The sequence below is a fragment of the Gasterosteus aculeatus genome, chromosome 1 (genome assembly GCF_964276395.1).
Source record: "Gasterosteus aculeatus chromosome 1, fGasAcu3.hap1.1, whole genome shotgun sequence".
Taxonomy (NCBI): domain Eukaryota; kingdom Metazoa; phylum Chordata; class Actinopteri; order Perciformes; family Gasterosteidae; genus Gasterosteus; species Gasterosteus aculeatus.
In genome coordinates, this window is record NC_135688.1 from 7,612,329 (window position 1) to 7,637,004 (window position 24,676).

Genomic DNA, 24,676 nt, shown 5'->3' on the forward strand with positions numbered 1-24,676 from the left:
CTGGTGAAAGGGTCTAGCTGCAGAAACAAGGATGTAATTTGGCACTTTTCAGCCAAAGACCACAGGGTTTGGCCTCGACTCTTGCACCATTCACCTGCCTTCAATTTAATCATCCCAACAGGCAGGGCACGTAGCTTAGTGGAGCAGGCACAGCTGGAGCCCACGGCCCCAAACCACTGTCATGGGAATGCTTGGCACGTTTTCTCTCTTTTTCTCCCCCTCTCTCTCTCTCACAGTCGCACACACACACACATACACTAAGCCGCTGCCACAGGGGGAAAAAACGCAGGTCAAACATGATGCAGAGTCCCCAGACCATAGTATAGTTGCATGTTCGGGTGGGAGAGTGTGTGTGAGTGTGTGTGAGCGTGTGTGTGTAGTTGTGTAGGTGTGTGTCTGTGCCTCTGCCACCTTCCCTCTGGTCCGGGTTGTCTGGTTTAGGACCCAGGGGGGGAGCAGAAGGAGAAAGGCGAGGGACAAAGGGGAGCCGGAGGGACAGGTAAGGTGAGTCAAACTGCAGGTGCTACCCTAAAGAGACAGCATAGGAAAGACAGGTGAGAAAAAAAGGGAGGAGCAGACAATCAACATGACAGAGAAAGAGACAGGAAGAAGGAGGGGGGGGGGGGTGGGGGGGTTAAGGAAAAGGGCAGGCAAGTAAGAGGACAGTAAGGATGGAAAGCCTGTGGCGATATACAGTAGCACATAACAGGAGGAGGGGTTCGACATTGAGAGGGAAGAGGGAGAAATGGAGCGGAGGATGGATACTTAGTCTGGGCTTGACTTGGCCGAGGCAGGGCCCTTCATTATAGGCTCCCATCAGGCCCTGCTGCTGGTAATGTGCTGGAAAATGGGCAGCAACGCCGTGATCTGTTTTATGCTCCCCGCTCTACTCTGCTCCACAGACGGCCTGCTGACACACACTCACACGCACGACCCGAGGTGTGTGTTTGCACCAGCGTTCCAAGGCGAACGCGTGCCCAGATTCACGCACAAATTCACATACAGCAGATTGATGTTTCCACATCCATGCATGAATTAGATTCATGTAAATTCAACAACATAAGCAAACTGCGTGGACGTTAACAGCTCGCCGACATGCGTTATCCGAAGCATTCATTCAGGACACGGAGAAACGTATTTACGATATCACTTGAGAGGCTGGGAAAGACACACCACACAAAAAGACAAACACATTTCCGCACACACCGTGAGAACTGAGGTTCAGATGTTCCTTTTTTTCTATTCCACTCAAGCAGCAAATAGCTGCTTGCACAAAAGCTGAACAACAAAATGGTAGTCGGCACTTGCACCGCTGTGTGTATATTTTCTACAGATCCCATTCTTTTTCAAAGTCAACGAGATTTTTAGAGGTTTGATATAGATTTCAACAATCGTTATGATGAAAATGCAGCAGCTGTGTAACGATATTTGACCATGACCATGAAGGGGTTTTTGCTCATTATTGTTATTTTTACAATTGTTGTGACCCATCTTGGCAGCTTTCCAGTGTAATACACTTGAATTCGTTTTCGCCTGTGTTTTCACCTGCTGCTCATGGGATCATATTAACGCATAGCGACTTATCCAATCCCAACGAGAGCCACAGCCCAGTTCAATCTCAATTGTGGAGGAAAAAAATGTTCCGTTCTGTGATTTGTTTCGGGATATTAAATTGCTGAATTGATTGAAGTGGTTTTCTACTACTACTATTTGACAACAGTTAAATTGAAGTTTGATGTCAATGAAATGTCACTATTGAGGGTCTATGTTGTTTTTGGACATGGCACGTTGTCCTGATGGGCTCCTTGTGCTACTTAAGGCTTTTGGGAAGCATTTCAAGCAACAACCCTCTTAAAAGTAACGTCACATCAGAACTAAAACGCTGAGACTAAGACTTGTAAGAGTACGCTAGATTTGAAAAGGTCATCTAACCAAAAGACCTAACTCTGTTCCAACAAAATAAATTGACGGCACCAGCCCCAGATGTTGTTATTTTGTGCACATTTTGAGGTATTGAGTTTTACGTTTTAAGATTCACCTGAGAAGTAAACACACAATATGATTCATCCACAAGCCAATTACAACTCCTACCCATCAGCTTTAATTCACCCTTTCTCTCTTTCCCTTCCGTTGCGGTCTGTTGTCTAGGTTATGCAATACTGCAGGCAATTATGGAAAGAGCGGGGCAAAACGGATGGCAGGTCAGGACACACAAAAGCACAATTTCCTGGAAAAGGCTAAAAAAAACACACACACACAACGACACTCTTGTGTGGCAAACATGAAGAGCATGTTTGACTCACACAATCACACATTCAACCAACTGAACCAATGGTTTTGTGGTAAATGCGTTTGTATGCATGACCTCATTCATACAGTGCATGCTTTTAGTGTTTGTATGTATATGTAAGCATATGTTTTAACCCAGGTGAGTGCTATCTGTGTGGAGAGCTTCAATGAGGCAGCTTACCGCCGACTCCTTGAGGACCTGGACCGACGTCAGGAGAGAAAATATGTTATCGACCTGGAACCTGAAAGACTACAGAGCATCCTGGAACAGGTGATGGCTGTTTCCACTGAATCGCTTTCAAAATTGAACTTTTACATTTTTTTTTCAGCATTGTTTAAAAAAGCACATTCTTTACTATTTATTTAATTTGTTTGATTCATTTTCTTGAAGATGGCTCATGTAAGTAACAGGACTTAGTTGGTTGCATTACACTAGCAGTATGAAATGACATGCGTACAACTGGTTTACCAAAACCTTCCTTAAAAAGATGATATAGGCATCGTTATTGTGTGTTGAGATTGAGTGGGTGGAACCTTCGTTTTACTTTTCTATGTATGGTTCTTCCTCTTGACATGTGACTTATACTGGACTGAATTGTGGACTGAATTATTATTATGAATTGAAAAGATTAGGATCTTTTTTTTTTAGGATCCTAATCTTTTCAATTCAGTGGGAGGAAAAAGGGATTGATCGATGAATAAAAATCTTACAATTAACCATTTTAGATGCCAAACAGCTTCATGTAGCTATTTATTATTGTACATGAGATGAAGTATTACTAAACACAAGTCCCTTGCTACAATAAATCACACAATAAAACAACAAATCAATATTAGTTTACTATAGGTACGGAATGATATTTGACACTGATCTCGGACCTAAAGGACCCTGCAGCCTTTTAGATCATGACATTCTTCTTTCATGGAGGCCACACTATAGTTCCATATGCCACTGTTACTATTACTGACAACACTGCAGACAGGCCTCATATTATATAGCTGCATTTAGCACTTAATTACATGGGAAAAACATAAAAATGACATTATTAATACCTTAAACCATAGAGTACATATAGTCTTTGTTGCAAGTAACCTTCATTGAATTCATTGAGAAACGTAGTAATCATACTACGCCATATGGTTTGTTGCGTATTACTGGTGTCTGTCTCCTTCACTCCTGCAACAACCCTCCTTATTCTCTCTGACATCTGCAGTAAAAACAAGATTTCAGTTTTTCCCTGGAGTTCATAGTGTGGAGTGAAAAATGTCACTTCCCCAACAGTTAAATCAGCGAATGATTGTAGTGTATTGTGCATACACACCTGTACACACATATAGAGGCACACACTCTGGCACCTTGCACTTGTCCATGTTACTTATATCATCTGTCTTGCTTGACAGTTTAGCTCTGACAAGGTAGTCCAGATTTGGGCTGTGTGTGTGTGTGTGTGTGTGTGTGTGTGTGTGTGTGTGTGCTCTTCGACTCTGGTGTCACTGTCACCGTATCACATCGGCCCACTATCTGCACACCTGAATAGCCCAGTGAAACCCGGCCCTCCGTGCCCATATTACAAACAGACACACCAGATTTTAAATGCTCCGTGTCATACAACTACACACATATATACACAAACATACACACACACACACACCAGTAGCAGCATCCCAGAGATACAGACAGCAAGACGGTTTCTTAATTGGCTTCTGTTGCGAGTAAACAGACAGACAGAGAGACTCACACTGCCACTCACACACACACACACAATTCTATACAAAGACAGGCCAACAGACACAAACCCGCACTCCCGACACAGTGGGCTCTGTAGTGAGGCGTTGGCAAGCGTCGCTGCTCTGAGACAGCGGATGCTCTGTTTGACTGCCCCTGCCAGCTGCGATCTGTGTGCGTTTCTGTGTGTGTGTGTGTTTGTGTGTGTGTGTGTGCGCTACATAGCTTTTGATATGTGTGGATGACAGAGATAGAAAAGAAAGTGAGACATTTATTCATTTAGTTCAGGCACAATTTTTAAAATGAAGATTCCTCCCTTGTTAAATATCTCACAACGTGTGATGTTTCCCGCCGTCCTGCTGAGCAGTTGCAACAATGACAAAATCATTCAACTGATTTCAGTGTTACGCAGAATTACATTTTCAACATATAACCGCTGTACCGAACTGTCTGCTATGCAATCCCACACAACCACACATTAAATCATTGATCATTTCAGGCTTTATTTGGAAAGAACTGATGCTTTAGACAAAGCTGCACAGCGTTGATGATGTGTTTTTGAATCAAGGCCTCTTTTTCAAGGTTAATACAAAAAACAAGTGAAACATTTTCCTCTCATGGGATGCAGGTTTTTTATTTATTTCATGAATTTGAACTAGACATTTTAACAAACTTCTAACCCAGAGAACCTGTTTCTGAAGCGAAATATTCCAAGAGGCTGCAGAGTCTTAGACAGCGTGGTACTAAGGACAAGTGAAGTCCTCACCGGCTCACCGCCCCCTCTGCTTTTAATCAGTATAAGAATATAACCACGACCACAGATGGTAGGGTCTCCTTTATTTGTGGTATCAATTGCTTTCCCTTTTCTCTGACACTGAATGAACTTTTAAGGTATCTGGCAAGTTAATTAACTGGCCTGTCAATTAATTGTGAGTTTTACATTGTGCGCCCTGGTTTGCACGCGCATGCATTGTTGATTGAAGAGCAAATAAATGATGTTTTTCTTTCTCTCTCTTTGTTTTTTCTCTCCAGGCTGTTAGTGTGGGGAAACATGTAAAAGGTTACCATTACATCATCGCAAACTTGGTAAGAACTCTAAATGGCATTGCTGGTTGTTGGCTGTTATTCTGCTAAATGATTTGCAGACTGAAGGTGTAGTGTTGTGTGTACATTTTTCTTTCCTGCAGATAGTGCAGACCAGAACTCGAATCAGTAAATTAAGTATCGCTTCAAGCGTAATAACTAAAATCATGTTCCACGGCAGTTCTCCCCGGGACGGTGAAAAGGGGTCCTGTGAGATCAGGTCGGGTTAGAGAGGCTTTTAGCAATTAGCATCCATCAACCCATGATAACCCTCACATGTTTTTACACTCTAAATCTGTCTTTGGCCTGTTCCCAAAAGGATCCTCCACTGACACTTCACCATGAAGTGTCACCGTGCATGAAGTCACACTCTCAGCTGTAGAAGCCCCTCATATTGAATAGACATAAATAATGTGATAAACTAATGGAGCGCATGGGTCCCCGACCCTGTGTTGGAGGAATTTGACGTCCACTCTCACCGCTGTGCAAAATACCAAGTGGCAACTGGGAGGTTCCACTTACCTTGTAAGCCAGTGTTACACAAATGGTGACGTCTACACGGACTCATACGCAATATGGGTCAACGAAATGTTGTGGCTGCAAGCCGAGGTAATCCACAAGGCTGCACGCACCGTGCACACCCATTACCGAGGCTACAATTGTTAACAGTTAAGCCGCAGACAACTACAAAATCACACAAAAAGACAAGAGAACCCGGCTCACGCTCACTCGCCGTCCAGCTTTTTATCTTACACACGAGGTCTTTACCTATTCAATCACGTATTCAATCGTACAATCAATATATGAAGGAAGAAAAAAAATTCTGTAGTAATATTTGCAAATAAATGCTTTGCGGTTTGATTGTTGGATCCTGCCGGATAGAGTAACATTTTGAAAGAATTTCATAGTGACAAATACTTTTTAAAGATTTTCCCCATTGATCTCCCACAATTTAGCTGTTGAGGCTATGAGGGGGTTAATCAGGGGATCTCTGACCCTCCAGAGACACCAAGTATTTTGCACGTGGCGCTTGCGTTGTTCCATATTTCAGTCTTTCTTTCCATCTCTCTTTCTTTCTCTCTCCCAGGGGTTTAAGGACATATCTCTGGAGCGGTTCATGCATGGCGGGGCTAATGTGACGGGTTTCCAGCTGGTGGACTTCAGCAGGCCTATAGTTATTAAACTGATGCAGCGTTGGAACAAATTGGACCAGAGAGAATACCCCGGATCTGAGAGCCCACCTAAGGTGATATAAATTTCCAATCCTTAAATATAGGAACTGGAAAGATTCTTCCCCAACAAATGTCATTTGAAATAGTTGCAGTATCGCGTTTTGATTAAAAAAAAGTCATTTTCATTGTCATTTTGATGCTTAAATTGAATGAAAACCAAAATGCAAAACTTTAATTTACTTTAATTTAGCTAAAGATCCCTTTTATTCTATTCCTTCTGATGTTCAACATAAACAACAACATAACAATTTTCCCAGATAGGAATGAAAACATGTGTATAAGATTCAGTTATTCAGTGTCAAGATTAACGTAATGAGATTAACGCATGCCGATTCTTCGGATCTATTTCTTATGTCTGTCGTGCATAATATTTCCTCATTTTATATGAGTCAACTTCATCTTTTTCCTCTCACCTTTTCCTAGATTTTCCCTCACCATGTCCAAGGTTCTGTATCCAAATGCATCTGTATTGTATATGTTTCTCAGCCTCTCACCGTATTTCCCTTCTCCTCTCCATTCACCATTCTCTGTGGAGTTACTCTCACTAACCATGTTTCATGATAACTTGTAATGGTTACAAACTGATTTGTCAGTGGACAATACGCTAACATTCTGACAGACTGTGTTTTTAACTATGATCACAGGATATTTGGTTACAGGTTGGTGATGCTCTTTCGCCTTCATTGTTCCCTGTGAAGTGATGTGATGTAACTCTGGTACATTTGCTGGACTCTGTTAAAATTCTTTAACTGCAAACGGTCATACGGTTATTTCAAGAGGCCATTTTGATACAAACGTTTTTTTTTTAAGTACTGACATGCGGCACATAACGTTTGATTTGTGCTTATGTTAACTGGAAATATGTCCACCTACCTATTAAAAAGACACAATATTGCCACAATCTGGCTCTTTGGCTCACACCAACGTGCACTCACTCCTGGAGGACACAAACAGCAAGTAGTTGTGATGAGTATTAAAACGCTGCGTTTTTATGTTGATGTTCTTTTGTTATTGGAATGTGATTTTTTTTTTACCAGAGGACCAGTGTCAACTGGCTAATCATCGCTCCCGGATACAATATACCCAATTTATTTTAACTGTCAGGTGAATCAATTGACTCGTTAGTTTGTTTGTTGGGAATATACTAATTGTAAATGTTTGTGACAAAGAGACAGTGAACATGATCGCACGCATTCAAAGGTTCTCTTCCCAAAATGTTGTTTTACCTCTGACTTTTTGCAAACAAATACATTTCAATTATTTATCACAAATAACACAAAAACAGGTATCTCCAGTGACAGCAGATGCCACCAAAACGCTCGAGGCTAACCGGTGGCTGCGTGAAAACTGAGCTCAGTTAGCCTTGGGCCAACTGCTAGCCTCGGGCCAAGTAGTGTAATAATGCGGCGTGTGAAGAGCATTGTGGAGACGGGTCCCTTTCACCCTGAAGAATGGAGCCCTGGCGAGCTGCTTTTGGCCTTCGATCAGAATCTCCTAAACCGTTGATTCCCAGCTGGCTCGGCTTTGAAGCGAGCTCCAGTGTGGCGGGAAATATGTTGAATTATAATGAAAATGTTCGGTTGTATCTCAATATTTTTTAATGAGTGTTATTGTAACTGCTGTATGAAACGTTGCTCGTGGCTGACTGGCTCGAGGCTCAGTGTGCAGTGCTGGATGTCCTTGAGCCATAAAGTTGGTAGTTTGAACCTCAATACATCTGTGTGTCCTTGAGGGAGTCACTCATGTTGCTTCGCTGCTCTTGAGCACTTTGGAGGGGTTATTATAGAAGTCACATTTCGTGAATGTTATGCAATGATTGAATCAAACCGTTTAGGTTTTACTTATTTATTCCGTATTGCATGCAGCCTTTATAAATCTTGGTCTGGGTGCGATGAACTTGTACGCGGCTGTTCGAGAATGCGTGTCGGATTTTACCTGATCTCGGAGATTTGAACAGACCCAGAGAAGACTATCCAGAATTAGACGTTTTTAAAAACCCATACTCTTTTCCACATGACCCAAAGCTGTTTTCCATCTTGTAAGAGAAAAAAAACAGCATGCTAGCTGGCTCAGTTTTGTTCTTCTAAAGTCATCACACGTCAGTTTGCCTAAAGGCGTCTTTAGATTCAAAGGGGAGAGATGAAAGGAGGACGACGTGGTTGTGCAGCCTTCCGCGCCTTGTGGGATGCAAATTAGGGGACGTTACTAAGAGAGTAAAACTACCTGCAGAGGCTCGGAGAGCGCCGGCTCAGTCTCTCAGCTGACGTCCCTCAGCTGACGTCCCTCTTTCCTCCCGTTTTCATCTCACCACTCATTTCCGCCGCGATGTGACGGCGGCCCGCTGTGTGTTTGAGTGCCTGTGTCTGTGTGCTGCTGTGTCTGTCTGCGTGTCGGCTCGGTGGGTTGTTGCTTCTGAGCGTGTGCCGTTGTTCCCAGCTGTGTGTTGCCTATTATGAATTTGACAAAACAGTCGGTCACGATCACCACTGAGTTTCATCAGAGAAAGGAGATAAAATTATGTCTAACTATTTCACTTTTCCTTACTCACTGTAATGTTTTAAAAGGCCTTAAAAATAATACATTTTTGTAATTTACTCTAGCGAACTTACAAACAGCTTCTTTGTATTTTATGAAACCGTATTTATAAATCTTGGGAATCTACAATCAAATGGAAGAATATCACCTTATCAGATTAACAATATGCTTGAAACACATTTTCATGTCATTGTAATGACCCGGAAACTGTATTTGAAAACTATAAGCTTGTCTAAAACTGATACATTACATTTTCCAGTGATGCGGAATGATGTTCTCTGGTTTTAACTGTGGAAGTCAAATAAGAGTTGTTGCACAGGTCAGCATGTTTGCATGTTGGTGAGTTTGGTTACATGGATTGATGCAGTAATACAGCTCTTGTATCAGATTAAATTGGTTGGTTAGCACACTACTGCATTCTACCTTTGCTCAGAAACACAAAATTCTTTACTGATTTTCTTCAGCTTTATATTTTAAAAATAAAAAATGCAACAGGGTATTGTTATATTTGTTTTAGGAAACATTTTAGCACTTCAACTTCAAATCAACTGTATGAATGGAATTCTTCCTGTAACAGTGTGTACTGGGTGACAAAGAAGAGGTATTCATCGACACGGCAATTTCTTTGTTTAAAACTTTTCACCAATATAACATTTGTTTTCGCTCTGTTTTCCCTCCATTCTTCAGTACACCTCATCCCTTACATATGATGGCGTCCTTGTGATGGCCGAGGCGTTCCGCACCCTTCGGCGTCAGAAAATTGATATCAGTCGCCGTGGCAACGCTGGTGACTGCCTGGCCAATCCAGCTGCTCCCTGGAACCAAGGAATAGATATGGAACGTGCACTGAAACAGGTCGGCAAACTCTCAGACAGGGGTTCACACCCACAACCAACACACAACTTGTATTGGTATAATTGTGGGGATATTGTGATGTCCTTCATTCACATCTCAGGTCTCATCCCACCCCTTCCACAACCATAAAGCAGTCCCAATTCTAACCGCAACTTTAGAAAGCAAAGTTTCACTCTAAAATGGACTACTTGTTAACCTCGTTAGAATTTTTGTTATGTGACTACTAGATTATTTTTGGAGAATAAAATAATCATTAATGATTAAGTTAGAATCCTCAGAATTTGTTCTAAAATCAAACCCCATTCTGGATACTACTCATGGTCACCATTGTTTCTGCGTTTCCCTCACTGGATTCAGAGGTGATGGGAAGGGATGCACAGGAAACTATGCACGCGGTCAATCCAGCATTGGTGTTGTTAATATTATCTGACAGATATTTGCCTCACTGCTTACTGGTTGTGTTTGGATGCCATATAAACGGATATGAGTTTTTTTCTTGTTATGAATGCAGGTGCGTATTCAGGGCCTGACTGGAAACATCCAGTTTGATCACTACGGCCGGAGGATCAACTACACTATGGACGTGTTTGAGCTGAAGAGCAACGGACCACGCAAGGTCGGTTGTCCTCATAGAAACAATAATAAACTACACTTTGAATCTGTCCGTCTAACACCATCAGAAAAATACCAAATGCAACTTCCATTTCCATTCCATTCAATTCTTGTCATTTATTGTCAAGCTGTTGTGCTGAAAAGCAATGTAAAATGTGAGAAAATTATATATAGTTAGTGTTTTTGTAAAAGGATAATAACCGTAGTTTTTAGCTTTAATCCGTCACGATTGTCAGTTTTTTTTGTAGCTGCAGCTGAACCACCGTCTCTTGAGTTTTTATACATTTTGGGGAGTACATTGAGTACCAGCTCCCAGTCAATCTAAGGGTACATACAACTCAAACTCTACAAAAAGTTGGAGGAGGAGATTTGGGTTACTAAAAAAACTGTAGCATCTATGATAAAGAAATAGACCTCGTGTTCCAGCTTCCCAATTAAAATTAATTGATCTATACTGACTGACTGATCGGATGTTTTTTTTTTTCTTCTTTTCCTCTGTGTCCTGTAGATTGGCTACTGGAACGACATTGACAAACTCGTGTTGGTCCAGAATGAAAATGCTCTGACCAATGACAGCACGGCGATGGAGAACCGCACGGTGGTCGTGACAACCATCATGGTAATCTCAGACTCCTTTCATTTCTCATTTATTGTGGGTGCTGTTTGAGATATTTTGGAAGCTGTCCTTCAACACACAACAGTCTTTTCAATTTCTGTGTCACCAAAACCTTGCACACACCTGATTTTCCATCTCACATCTGCTTCATGTCAAGGCTTAATGTTTTTGGAAAGGCAAGATTAGTGCCAATGCAAGGTGATTAATAAGCAATTTTAGAATTGCTAAATAACAATTCTTTGGTTTATTGGTCAAGCATGAATGAGGTTAAACAGCACTAAAAATAAAATAAAATGTGTTACAGGCATGCCTTTACTTCTACACTATTTATTTTCCGAGGTCACAAGCTGATTAACAGTAAAGAAAGAAAATACTTCTAATTGTTGCCCAAAAGGATACAGAAAGCCAAAGGGCGAGGTACAACGTGTGGATGTGATGTGGCAGAGTTGTGTTAATGCCAAAGAAAACACAGGCTGGAGCAAGATGGGCGCGTACAAGTTGAAGAGAGCACACAGAGCTCTGCTGGGAGGGAGTGGCACTTATCCAGCTGGAAGATTACAATAATGTCTCATTAGTGGGGAAATCTAAAACTGACCTTAGATCATTTAGAAGTGACCTCGAATGGCTTTCACACAGACACCCGTCTGCAGCCCAGTTTAATTGCTCGTCTTTCTTACACAAACAGGGATAAAGGACGGCTAATTGCTGGATTTGTGCACATCCTCTGCTTACATTTGATTTCACTTCACCCATCTGCAGCCTTTTTATGGTGGCCATCCTCTTCCTGTAAATTCAATCAGTCTAATTCAATTGGCCGTGCAACATGATGCAAGTGAAAGCAACTCAAAAGAATATTCACAGCCCTGAGATAAAACAAGCCACAGGCGTGTCAGCCCGGGCAATTCGGCACTTTGTCTCAAGCCACTTTCGGTTTATGCAGCAAACAGAAAGTATGACTAAAATATCTGTAGTTGTACTGCTTGTGTGATTTGAAAAGAGGGTGAAAGTCTACACCCTGTGGCCGGTAGTTGCACCGGCTGGTCAGATTTTCACAGAGGAAATAAAACACAGGAAAGAGTTCAGACAAAAGAATTTGAGCTTGACTAATTGTTCTCAGCAAAAGTCCCGCCTCCACACATAACATGCACAAATGCACTGGCAAGTGCAGGCTGTGTGTGGTGCCTTTAGCCCGGCCCAACACAAGTAAATGGAAATGTATCAAAACAAACAAATAAATGAAAGGGTAGGTTGTTTTTTCTTCGACAGGAATTGTAAAATATATATAAAATACCATTAATAATGCATCAATTTTATGGGGTTGAAAAAGAGGTTCAGCTTTACTTTACTTATTTGATACTGTCGACCACTCAATACTTTTGGACAGGTTGGAAAACTTGGTGGGGCTCTCAGGCACAGTCTTAAGCTGGTTCAGGTCATATCTACAAGACAGGAACTATTTTGTTTCCATTAATGACTTCGTATCAGAAACAACCGACGTAACGTGTGGAGTCCCCCAAGGTTCGATCTTAGGGCCGACAACATCTACATGCTCCCACTAGGACAAATCATGCAAAGAAATAAAATTGACCACCATTGCTACGCTGATGACACCCAAATCTATGTAGCGCTATCACCAAACGACTATCGCCCCATAGATTTTCTGTGCCAGTGCATTGAGCAAATCAAAGACTGGATGTGTCAAAATTTCCTACAACTAAATGAAGACAAAACTGAGATCATTGTATTTGGTGCTAAAAACGAAAGGTTTAAAGTAACCCAACACCTTCACTCTCTGTCCCTGAAAACATCAAATAAAGCCAGAAATCTGGGGGTTATTATGGATTCAGATTTACACTTAGAGAGTCACATCAAATCAGTAACAAAATCTGCCTACTACCACCTCAAAAATGTAGCACGACTTAGAGGACTCATGTCAGCTCAAGACGTAGAAACACTTGTACATGCCTTTATAACTAGTAGGCTAGACTATTGTAATGGTCTCCTTGCAGGTCTTCCAAAAAAAACTGTCAGGCAGCTCCAGCTTGTTCAGAACGCTGCTGCTAGAGTTCTAACAAAGACCAAAAAATGTGAGCACATTACACCAATTCTTAAATCCTTACATTGGCTCCCAGTATGTCAGAGAATTAATTTCAAAATCCTACTGCTCACATATAAATCACTACATGGTTTAGGGCCAAAGTATATCACTGATATGCTTCCACTACATAAGCCTTCAAGATCACTAAGATCTTCTGGCACCAATCTGTTAGTGATTCCCAGAGTAAATACAAATCATGGGAAAGCATCATTTAGTTACTACGCAACAAACAGCTGGAATAAACTTCCTGAAGATTTAAGACTTGCCCCAACTCTGACCACAATTAAAGCAAGACTGAAAACTTTTATGTTCAGCTTCGCCTTCTGCTAAATTTTACCTACATTGCACTTTTAACCTCTGCTTTTAATTAAACAATTTAAATAAGATTTTAATTTATAATTTTATTAGCTGTTTTTAATTGTCTTTTAATTCCTACATTTTATTTCACTTTATTGTATCAAATGTTATGATGTGAAGCACTTTAAGTCTGCCTTGTGTATGAAAAGCGCTATACAAATAAAATTGCCTTGCCTTGCCTTGCCTTTACTGCATTCGCCTTTTCAATGTCTGTTCCCTCCCGACTTTTTCCCACCCGTGTCTGTCTGTCAGCTGATTCTTTCCAACCTCACGGTCCCCTTTGTGTCCCTCTCTCTAACTGTCTCTTGTGGTCTATCTTTAACGCCGCTCATCTCATCGACCCCCACGCTCCTCATTCTTACCTCCTCTGTGTATTTCTGTGGATGGTGACCTCAGCAGGCCTCGGCTGACCTTAGCTCAGCCACCTCCTCCTCTTTGCAGCCTCTGATGAAGAGGAAGCCTCTGCTGCGACACTGATGCCGGGTCTGCAGACAGAGCGACAGGAAGACACGCACGCTCACCTGGGTTGTGAAACCTCGGGAAAGACAGAGGACAGACATACTGATAGACGGAGCGTCTCTATGGCTTTGTAAAAAATAATCATTGTGCTTTGTCTTGGTGGCTTTTGACCTTTTTGATTGAAAGAATTGAATCAGCATCAAATCAGAATAAATTGCAAAAAAAGGAACAGATGAGAAGGAGATTCACTGCCCGCCAGGCTCTGGGTCGCCTTACTCACTGTGCTGCTCGCGACAAAAGCTGCAGTTGGACGGGTACCGTGGCTGCTGTCAAGATTTAACACTTGGCTGCACAAAATCATCAGACCATCAGACAGCCCTGTTAATTCGGATTCTTTTCCCTCCCTTTGACGATACAACGATCGCCAGCACCCTCTCTGCTAACGCTGCAGAGAACTTGCGGGAGAAACTACCTCACCAGAATGTATCATTCGTTCTATTGCTCTGAATTATTTTGTTTTATTTATTGGCGGAGACTGAAAAGCAGACAGCTCTCTGTCTTGCACCGCGCTGCTCACCTCCCACCATGTGACACAACTCTGACTCAATCTTCGTCTTTCTGCTGTGTCACTCTGTAAAACTACTCAGTCAAACCTACTCGGCCAACTTTCCTCTACTGAATTACTGAATCACTGCAGATCCCCACATGGTGGCATTATAAATGTTTTACTGCGTCTAACTTTCCCACTTCCATTGTAGCAAAGTGCATTAATGGGGATTGATTGTGCGTTGACGTTTACTTCACTTGTTAACAAAGTCCTTGAGGAATTGAGATCATTACAGCCTAGCGTACAAAGCGATCCTTTAGAGATTTTAATATTCAATTTTAATATTAATTAATTAATTAGAAATATATAAAAGCCAATGGACTTTTATATAACATTTCAATATAACAGACTTCAAATCGATTACATTTGTAATATTGACAAATATTAAGACGATTGGTATTATGAAAACAGAGAGTGACTGCTTTTATTTTTTTTACTGATCGTCTGCCTCACCTGCTTAAGGGTGAAGTTGCTGCAAAATAATCAAACCGGCTCACTGGCCAAATACGTCACTGGATAGATGAATACACTGATTGCAGTATTAAAAGTGCATGAACTGCCTGACCAACCAAGGATTCTTGCCTGACTCGATGACGGAACAGTAGGGGGGCTGTCATTGAGAACAGCAGGGGGTCTGTCCAGCAAGGTGCACGACTTTTCCGTAGCTGTGCATCATGGTTTACATAGAAACTCCTGCCTGGCTTTTTGACTCCAGTGTGTTTTTTATGTCTTATCAGCGCCAAACATTTGCTTTTGCAGAGCTGTCTTCCCTCTTTCCCTCTACCCGTTTTCCCTCTTGATCTCCATCTTTTCAATCTTTTTTCCGTGTTGGTTTCCTCCTTTTCACATTGTCATTTCCCACTGTCTCTTTATCTCTCCTTCCCACTCCCTTTGCTCTAGCTAGTTATCTTCTCTTCTCTCTGTAGCCGTCTCGGTTTGTATTCCGATCTGCTCCTTGATCTTTCTTCTGTTGTGCAGCCTGCACAACCCACATCCATATCTCCATCACCATGTCCATGTTCTCCCTTCATTTTCCTTTTAACCTCATCCAGCATTGGTGTTATTACCTTCACTCCAAGACAAATGCATCTGGGGCGAACTGATAATAAACCTTGAGGAGGCTTTAAAGTGAAACTGTATCACCATGGCGGAGCTCCAACTGATTTGTGTGCATCTGTATGTGTGTGTCTGTGTGTGTGAGTGTTTAGTTTCTGGTTGTGTGTAGTTTGTTACATGATATATAATTAAGTAGCCTGCTCTGATTCCAAACCCTTAACCATCTGCTATGATTAATAGGAAGGCAATTTGAAGGAAGAGCTAATGGAGATGCTCGCATACTCCTTGTTAGTAAATGGTTCCCTTTGAGATTCAACGATTTAATATTAAAATTAGCTTTTTACATTTTTGTTGGGGGTCATCAATTATATAATCCCTGTGTGACACACCAACTAGAACGCTGAATAAATATACTCAACCCATAGTTCAACATTTTGAAAAATACTGGCTTTGGATTCTTTGAGGCAGTTCATGGAGAATCATTGATAAAACTCTCTCATGTCTGTTTGCTTAATGTCAGCGGAGCCTGCAGCGAGTTACCTTCAGCATCATAGAAACTGGAAACAGTAACTTTGACTAAATAATAGGAAATGCACTAACTAAGATGCCACTGGTCTTATACGATCTCATTTGAGTGAAAAACAAAGAGTAACAAATGGCAAAAAATGGCTGTTTTTTGGTTTTGTTCCCTGCAACCAGACGGTGCCGATAAGACAGTTAATCACGGTGCTAAGCTAAGAAAATCTTCTTTTGGCTGAAGCTTAATATTTCTCAGACAGATCGTAGTGGCATCAATCTTCTGTTCTAACTCTCAACAAGGGAGCAAGTAAACATATTTACCAAGGTGTCATTTGTTTAATTTAATACCTATTTTGATATAATAGTCAAAAAAGCTGAATTGATTTACAATGAAAACTGTGTGAAGTGCTCATCTTTTGTTGTGGTCTTTAAAAAGACGTCTACCTACTTGTAAAAAACCCACACAAAATATTCTCATATTACCATTATTACTTTCGTTTGCATGCAACAAACTCTGTATCATTCCAAACTTTTTGGATCTCTGGGCTGTTTAATGTCACACCAGGTGGGAAACTATCTGGTTTATGATGCAAAGAAAAAATATCAAAGAGAAAGAAACACAGCAAGAGGATTGTGAAAGCTGTAAGTTGCGATGAGCAGTGATTAGGGCACAATCATGAATCACACTTGGATTGAATCGTGCTTTTTTCAGCTGTGTGAAATCATTTGTTTTAAACTGTTTGCTGTTTATTATCATTAGGATTCATGTTGAGTCGATGGCATTAGTGCCCCAGAACACGCTAATGTGCTTGGTAATGATATTTTAGGGAAAGTGTTTCTTTATGTTGACATTGAACACAATGATGTGATGACGGTGGCCATTGGGCTGTGTTTTTTGTGTCCGGAAATGTTATATTTATGACTGAATAGTAGTTTTTGAGAAATGTGACAATGCTTTGCACTGGATATCTTTGTTTGTTTTTTTCTAAACTTTTATGTAAATAATTATTATATTTGTTGATTCAAATGCATGAATTACGATTCATACATATAGATTTCCTTCAAAGGATATTGAATTTCCCAGATTGAAGAATGATCTTTCGAAACCTTTGTCAGAGGGATTATGTTGCTCACTTGGCCCATTTAAAAGCATGTACGAAATCTAATTTGATTAAACAATACTTATTTCCACAATGAAACAATTTCCTGAATGAAGAATTGAATCCAAAACATGTTCTCATCTTTTATTGTGTTTTATGATCTTTATAAGTGTTGGATATTATGAAAGCCGGTTTGATTAATTAGATGAGATTAGTCTTTGATTAAAAAGGGTTTGATAGCATTTTAATAGGCTTGGTTTCAGTTGGATTACAGGGTGAGCAGCCTCAGGCATTATACCATAACTCACTGCTCCTGACAAATGAGCTGCCACTCAAAAGTCACTGTGTGTATCTTTTCTCTGTGGGTATCCTGCATAGGTGTGGTAATGTCCGAGCGTGATCCCTAACACGCCACCTTGTTGCTAGACAACATTAAACTCTCTTTGCCTTCATCTTAATTTTCCACATGCACATGAATCAGTCTCCCTCTACTGAAACATCGCCTCTTTTTTCCCCTCTCCCTCATACATTCCATCTCCTCTCAGCGTTAGTGTTGCACTGAGTCAGGTGCAGGTCCCAGTGGAGGCATGTTGAGTCAGACAAAGGCATAAAGGCACTAGATGTCAGACACGTAACATATAAAACATCTGCTCAAAAGCTGGTATCTCCCCCATTTTCTCAACTGTACAACTGTTTCTGTCACGTTTTAAATGGTTGCTGTGTTTTCCTGACAATATGTGTATCCTGTATGGTCAAATCAGTCTCTTATAGCACATACATTTTAGAATATTAATGTTCTTATTTTGATGGTGAGGTTGGTGTCCAGGTGAACGTGGCATTTGTGCTTATCTGTGGTACAATGTTAATATACCAAACTGCTTTATTTTTCCTCTTTCAACAACCGTCATCTTCCTCCAAACAGTTGTTTTTTTCTCCCCTTATGCTGGTTTTGTAGGAGGGTCCCTATGTGATGCTGAAGAAGAACTGGGAAATGTACGAAGGCAACGAACAGTTTGAGGGGTACTGCGTGGACTTGGCCTCGGAGATCGCGAAACACATTGGAATCAAATACAAGATCTCCATCGTACCGGATGGGAAATATGGAGCCAGAGATCCAGAGACCAAGATATGGAATGGCATGGTTGGAGAGCTCGTGTATGGGGTAAGTTTGCGTGGCAAATATTTGCACTATTGATTAATTTGTTATTGAAGTGAGTGAGTTTTACTAATGATGGTAAATTGTGATTAACACGGTAAATAACATTACAGAAAGATGAGACCTCATGCATCAAAACTGTAACAAACTGTTTCAGAAATGTTGAACTTGCCTTAATTTAAAATGTTGTGTGAAAGTTTAATTTTAAAATGTATTAATAAATCATTCATTTATTTTATATCATAGATCATACAATCGTTAAACATAGACCTTATTTAATGCGTCCAACCAAAAAAAAACGTTTAAAAAGTCTGTGAATTTAAGGTGAGCGAAACCGTAAAAAGGAAGAAAATGCTCATTTTTAGGAGTCAGCACTATTGATGCTGTTAATATTACACAGTAAGCTTCTAGGAAAGACAAAGTGCTATGTACTGTGTAGGTGGATTTATTGTTCAGCAATCCAGTACCGTAACATTACAAATAATGGCCTTGGAAATATTGTGTTGAATCAACACTTCTCTTGCACAGAGTTCACTCAATGCATCTTACAGCAGCGCTATTACATGGCGTTTGTGTGTACCCGCTATTGCGACCTCGCCACAAGCTATCCTGCAACAGATGAAAAATGCTAAAAAAGAACTCCTGTACTGTACATAAACTTATCCTGATTCCTCCGTCCTCCTTAGCTTAGACAGTTTCCTGCAAAAATGCCGCGTCTTGGAGGGTTCACTTATCCTTGAGAATTTGGCAAGCATGCTAATTGCCTGTGACGCGCATGCATGGTCTGGGATTCCACGCTGCTCGCTTGTTGCAAACTTTATCAACATGCAGGAGAGAATGTCAGTTGACATTTTGCGGAAGAGTGAAAGTGGAGACGCTTTCCGCGGAACATTGACAGAATTAATTAGCTTCCAGAAGCTGTATGGTGAAAGGCGACGGAGCCAAACAGCTGCATTGACTAACCGGGTTTGATATCTTGCAAACGCTCATACTCATCTTTTAAGACTGTTCTGCTACATGCTTCTACTGCTTCTACTTTCACATTATTTTATGTAGTGTATGTTATTTTGTGTATTTTGGGCATTCCTCTGCCTTCTCCCCTCCGGGTTCTCTATTCTAAATATATATTATTTTATATATATTATAAATATATATTATATATTATTTTTACCCCGCCTGCATAAAAGGAGGGAGGATGATACACATGCAAAAGGGATTGCAAAGCTTTTGTCAAAGCCCTCTCAAGAAGTTAGTTATACTGTCAAAGATTGAGTGTGCAAGATTTTGAGGACCCCATCTCAGAGGTTGCATACACCATAAAAGGGACGTTTCTGTCTTGTGCCAAGCGCGTATAAGATCTACGGTAGCTGACGCCAAAGTGCTAAATCACAAACACAGAAATGGTCGTATCCGGGGACAGTTTTTGGTTTACTCGTTCAGAGCGACTGTAAATACTTGGCAGCTGGCCGTGTGAGGAGCACCTGCTCCCTATGTAGATACAAACCGCACATTACTTTGCAAATAAAACTTAATTCCGGTGAATATGCACTCAAAAAGAACATAATAAATAATGTTATCTTCCCTTTCATTCTAACACGCAGCTGCATTGAAATAATTCTTGTAGACTTTGTGGTAGTTGGAGCGCATTTATATGGCGTGTCTTCTCAAACAAATGTATTTTTGGACGCAGTGACGCTACGCAATGACACCGGTGTCATGAAAAATAAATAATCTGGTGAATCCTTCCTCTACCTTCCTTCCTTATCATGGGCTTACATCTTTACCGTGTCTTAATGGCCTATGAGAGGTTCGGGTGGATTTGGCGTTCTGGAAAGGCCCTTCTCTCGATCACTGTGGCTCTTACGATCCACACATCGACCTTAAGCACCTTAACCTTGCCTCATGGATAATTGCAACTAAGTGTAAAAAGGCCCAATTTCCCCATTGCTAAAAAAATGTATGGGTTTGTTTGCGCTGTAAACTCATGGGCGCAAAATCGTTTCAGTTTGGGACCTTTGCAACGTGCGATCAACCACACTGTCAGCAGCCACACTCCATTGTTTGTAAAGTATAGATTTTGCCTGTGTGCATTCCACCAAATGTCCTTGCAGACTAATTTATATTCTGTCAGTGTGACTTTTCACGTGTGAATTGCTTCTCTGTCATCCTGTTTTTCCCTTTTACCTCGTCCATCTCTTTCAGCATCTTCCCTTCCCCCGCTCCACCAGAAATCCCTTTCCCTGCCTCTTTTGTTTCTTTCACTTCCTTCCTTTACCCTCACTTCAAACATTTGAGATTTTTTATTGTGCCGGTCTACGTTACCTGCTCCTTGTGTTTTCAATTTTTTTTTTAAGATCACCATCACTCTCCTGATGCACTTCAGGTCCATGTGCACATCGCTACAATATGGCTGACACCATTTTCGCCCTCATCGTCTTTGCAGAAAGCAGAAATTGCCGTTGCTCCACTGACCATCACTCTGGTGAGAGAAGAGGTGATAGACTTCTCAAAGCCCTTCATGTCGCTGGGCATCTCCATCATGATCAAGAAGCCCCAGAAGTCCAAACCGGGGGTTTTCTCTTTCCTGGACCCGCTGGCCTACGAGATCTGGATGTGCATTGTTTTCGCTTACATCGGAGTCAGTGTCGTGTTGTTTTTGGTGAGTGATTTTTTTCAAACTAATAGCCGTTGGAGTTGGATTGCAGGTGCTTGAAGCACTTTTTAAGTTTTAGGGATAAGAGAAGAAGTGTATTATCTGGCTGACGGGATAAAAATGAAATGTGTTTAAAGAAATACAAATTTGAATTCAGAATGAATTGAATTCCAAAAAAATTCTAAAGGAAACATTCTTAAATAGCAGGTTACATCACATTGTGCGACTTGGTTTTTCCGTAAGTTTTCTTTTGTGCGGGATGTTGTTTTTAAAGTTTACATCGTCAAATCAAGTTGGCATGACTGCTATTATAGTTAATTGTCTGCATATTCAAGGAAACAATTTTTTTCTTCCAGTAAAGTAGTCAACCATTCCTTTGTGGACCTCTAAAAACCTCCACGCCACTTGTGTCTTCCAGGTGAGTCGCTTCAGTCCGTACGAGTGGCACGCGGAGGAGCCGGAGGAGGGAACCACAGAGCTCGGCCCCACTGATCAACCGCCCAACGAGTTTGGCATCTTCAACTCCCTCTGGTTCTCGCTGGGAGCTTTCATGCAACAGGGCTGCGACATCTCGCCACGGTGAGGCCGGGAAATGGAGTGTGTGAGAGAAAAGGAGTGCTCTGTTGTGCGTGAGAGGCCCAGAGCGGGTAAGAGATACTGTTGTTTACAGGGATGTGTTCGTAAGAGAGCTTGAGGGGACGGAGATGACGTGTGGCCGTCTAACTGGGCGTAACGTTAGAGTGCTTCGGTATTAAGCTGTGGTGATTCAGACTCTTGTCCATGTGAATCACTCCCTCTGCACTTTTAGAGCTTTCTAGCTGAACTGGAAGGCCGCTGCGGAAGCTTAAGATGTGCAAATGAATTCACTCATACGTGCACGTGCACAAAAACATGGAGGTGAGGAGAATACACCGGCACACTGTCCAGCTGTCATGTCCATGCGGGTGTGGTGTGGTGGGAGATTTAACAGTTTGCTGGATGTGCATGAATTTTTAATTCAGGACGGAAGAGGCAGAGTCCGGCTGTATTTTTAGAATATTTATAAGAATATGGCATTTTATTATTGATAAACTGAGAATGCAATTTAGTGAAATATTCATGCCATCATGCTCGGGACCTTTAGGGAGTGAATCTAAAGAGAGGAGCAGATAGCAGAGAGTGATCGAGGATGAGTTGAAAGAAGGGAAAGGTGTGAGCGGTTGTGCAAACTGCGTGACAGAATAATAAGAACTGGGAGCAAAGATGTGTGAGGACACTGCCAGCTTCATCACGGCCACATCGACACCACAAGTGGTCAGCGGAGCTATGTAAAATTCACATTTACTTTTAATTTCGCACAGATACAACATGTTGCAGCGAAGCGTGCAGCCCCTGCTGGGATGTTTAGCCGTATATGTAAAGCATTTCTTAATGATAACGAATGGAGCTTCCTACATTTCGTTAACTCTCCATTTGTTTCAAGCAAACGGTTGAGATGACGTTGTAAATATTAAAAACCGTATACACAAAAACACATTAGTCGCTGTGCAGGGTTGTGCAATTTTTTACATTTTTTAGGGTTTTATCTTTTAGCTGTTTTGAATACTAAACGTTCAGGATTATGAAAATGTATTAAACGGCTTTCCGATTTCTTTAACCTCAGAAAGCCTCTTTGTTTCAATAATAACTTTAATTCATGACCAGACTCACTGACACGTATAATCTTTAAGAATCTGGTTCTCATCTCACAGGCTTTACTTCGGCTTTAAAATCTCGTTAAAAAGCGTATCTTCCAAACGTTTCCGCTGGACCCCCATTAACATTTCAATTTTGGGAAAGCAATAAAAAGTTCTACATTGGCTGTTCTGCTTCTCATTCGACCTCCTCCTGCGCTCTCTCCTCCGTCTCTTTCACACTCCTCCCCCGCTCCCCGACACCTGTCGTCTCCTACTCCTCCCCGCTACACTGTGACTGACAGGCCAATTCTATCCGCGACACACAAAATGGAAAGAAGACTCACACCAGCCGCACGCACACACACACACACACACACCAAAAACACACACGATATATGCGCACAGAGTAAATACACACAAACATTTCACACTCTAGCATTGCTCATGGGCACATGCAGAAAAACACCCACTCGGCAGTTTCACAACAATCCAACACACGCATGGCGACCTCTCCAATCGCTGGCTTCGCCTTGTCGTGGCTGTGTGTGCGTGCGCTACAGCTGCCGTGGCGATAATGTGGTGCTTAACGCGAGGCCAGTGTTTGTCATATAAATCACCTGGCCCATGTCACTTGCAATAAAGCCCGACCAAGATTACCGCAGTCCTAAATGCCCGGTTCCATTAGTGCAATCAGAAATCTTTCATCTTTTCTTCATGGTTCCAAGGAGGTTTCAACGAGAACGTCACAACCGCCTACGTCTCTCCCGCTTGACGACAGCTCAAACAATGACGATTGATCATGTAAATCCAAGCTGATGTCTAATGAATCATCGCAATGATTCAACACAGAGCAAAGGCAGTAGGTTCTACAGGTGTGTTTAGTGGCACGTCTCTGTTCTCAGGCTGTTCAGACGGCAGATTGAAGGCAAATTGAGTCACCGTTTGTTTTTCCAAATGGATTTCATTTATTTTCTTATCAGAACAGTGTATTAAATGGCGTGTATATGAAAAGAGTGGGGCGAAAGGTGTTGCTCGTAAGAATAAACCTGCAGCTCCTGTCAAATAGCTCGAGCTTACAATGAGTTCAGCTCAACCAAACCAAAACAGCACAGACACTGTTTTGGTTCAATATTACTGCTCTTGTTTTCTTCCACAGCACAAACACTTAAATTAAAAGGCCGTAGTCGAGCATTGGGCAGCTTAAGAGCCACATATTTCCTTGGAGTTAGATTCTAAGTAGCAGATGTATAAGTAAGCTATAATTCAGCTACATTGATCTATAGGGGGATGACTCCACAATGTCGTGTTCACAGCAGCTTTCCAATGTCCCCAAATGGTCAAAAAAATCACTTGTGGCATTTCTAATTAAGATACTCAGAGGACAACGGCGGATGTTGAAAGGAACCAATTGGTAGAAGGTGTCATCCAACCACATCTTATGTCAAAAAAATACACACCGAAGTCAAGTTGTGCTGCGCACAATACGCACTCCACTCTTCACCACCACACTTCGCTTTTTAATGTGCCGCGCTCTGCTGAACCTTTTGTTCTGCCTAAGCTGCTGCTGCAACATCGCTCACCCTGAGCATCCCGGTCCCATCATCGCTGCAGTCACCTGCAGCAGCTGATTAGTAGAGTTCCTTCCTAATCTCTCCATGCGAGACCTTAAGTGTGCTCTGCAGTGAGTGATGAGGCCCGACTGACTCGCTCAGACGTCATGTAGTCCAACTTGTACCCATTTATAACCATTCCGCGCGAGCTGACTGACTGGTATTAAGTAATGACACAATTTCTGATAATGCTACAAAAGGAGGACAGTGGCAGAAGAGTAAAATGAACATGTTCGTTCGATTAATTGATGAATAAATGATATAATCCTTCAGACCAGGCTTTCTGCCATGAAATCCCGATGGATGAGCCTTCGCCGTGACACCGTTCTCCGCAGTGACACTGCATCAGGCTCTTAGAAAAAGGAGATCGTGCACATCATCATCAAGCATATCATTTTTCTATTCTTCAGTACATTTACTTTCCCATTGCCTTGTTCGCCTTTGCAGGCCGACAACAT

At 41.6% G+C, this 24,676-nt stretch overlaps 1 protein-coding gene across 5 annotated transcripts in view; it reads left to right on the top strand.

Annotated features, from left to right (window-relative positions):
* Window positions 1-24,676, top strand: part of gria4a (glutamate receptor, ionotropic, AMPA 4a) — a 78,519-nt gene that overhangs the window by 31,903 nt on the left and 21,940 nt on the right. For all 5 annotated transcript variants that reach the window (XM_078104052.1, XM_040176379.2, XM_078104045.1 and 2 more), the window contains exons 4-13: window positions 2,149-2,201; window positions 2,429-2,560; window positions 5,048-5,101; window positions 6,186-6,344; window positions 9,553-9,720; window positions 10,232-10,336; window positions 10,841-10,951; window positions 18,100-18,306; window positions 20,744-20,959; window positions 21,372-21,532. In XM_078104052.1, the coding sequence (XP_077960178.1) occupies window positions 2,149-2,201; window positions 2,429-2,560; window positions 5,048-5,101; window positions 6,186-6,344; window positions 9,553-9,720; window positions 10,232-10,336; window positions 10,841-10,951; window positions 18,100-18,306; window positions 20,744-20,959; window positions 21,372-21,532 (1,366 nt within the window). The remainder of the gene's footprint in view (window positions 1-2,148; window positions 2,202-2,428; window positions 2,561-5,047; window positions 5,102-6,185; window positions 6,345-9,552; window positions 9,721-10,231; window positions 10,337-10,840; window positions 10,952-18,099; window positions 18,307-20,743; window positions 20,960-21,371; window positions 21,533-24,676) is intronic.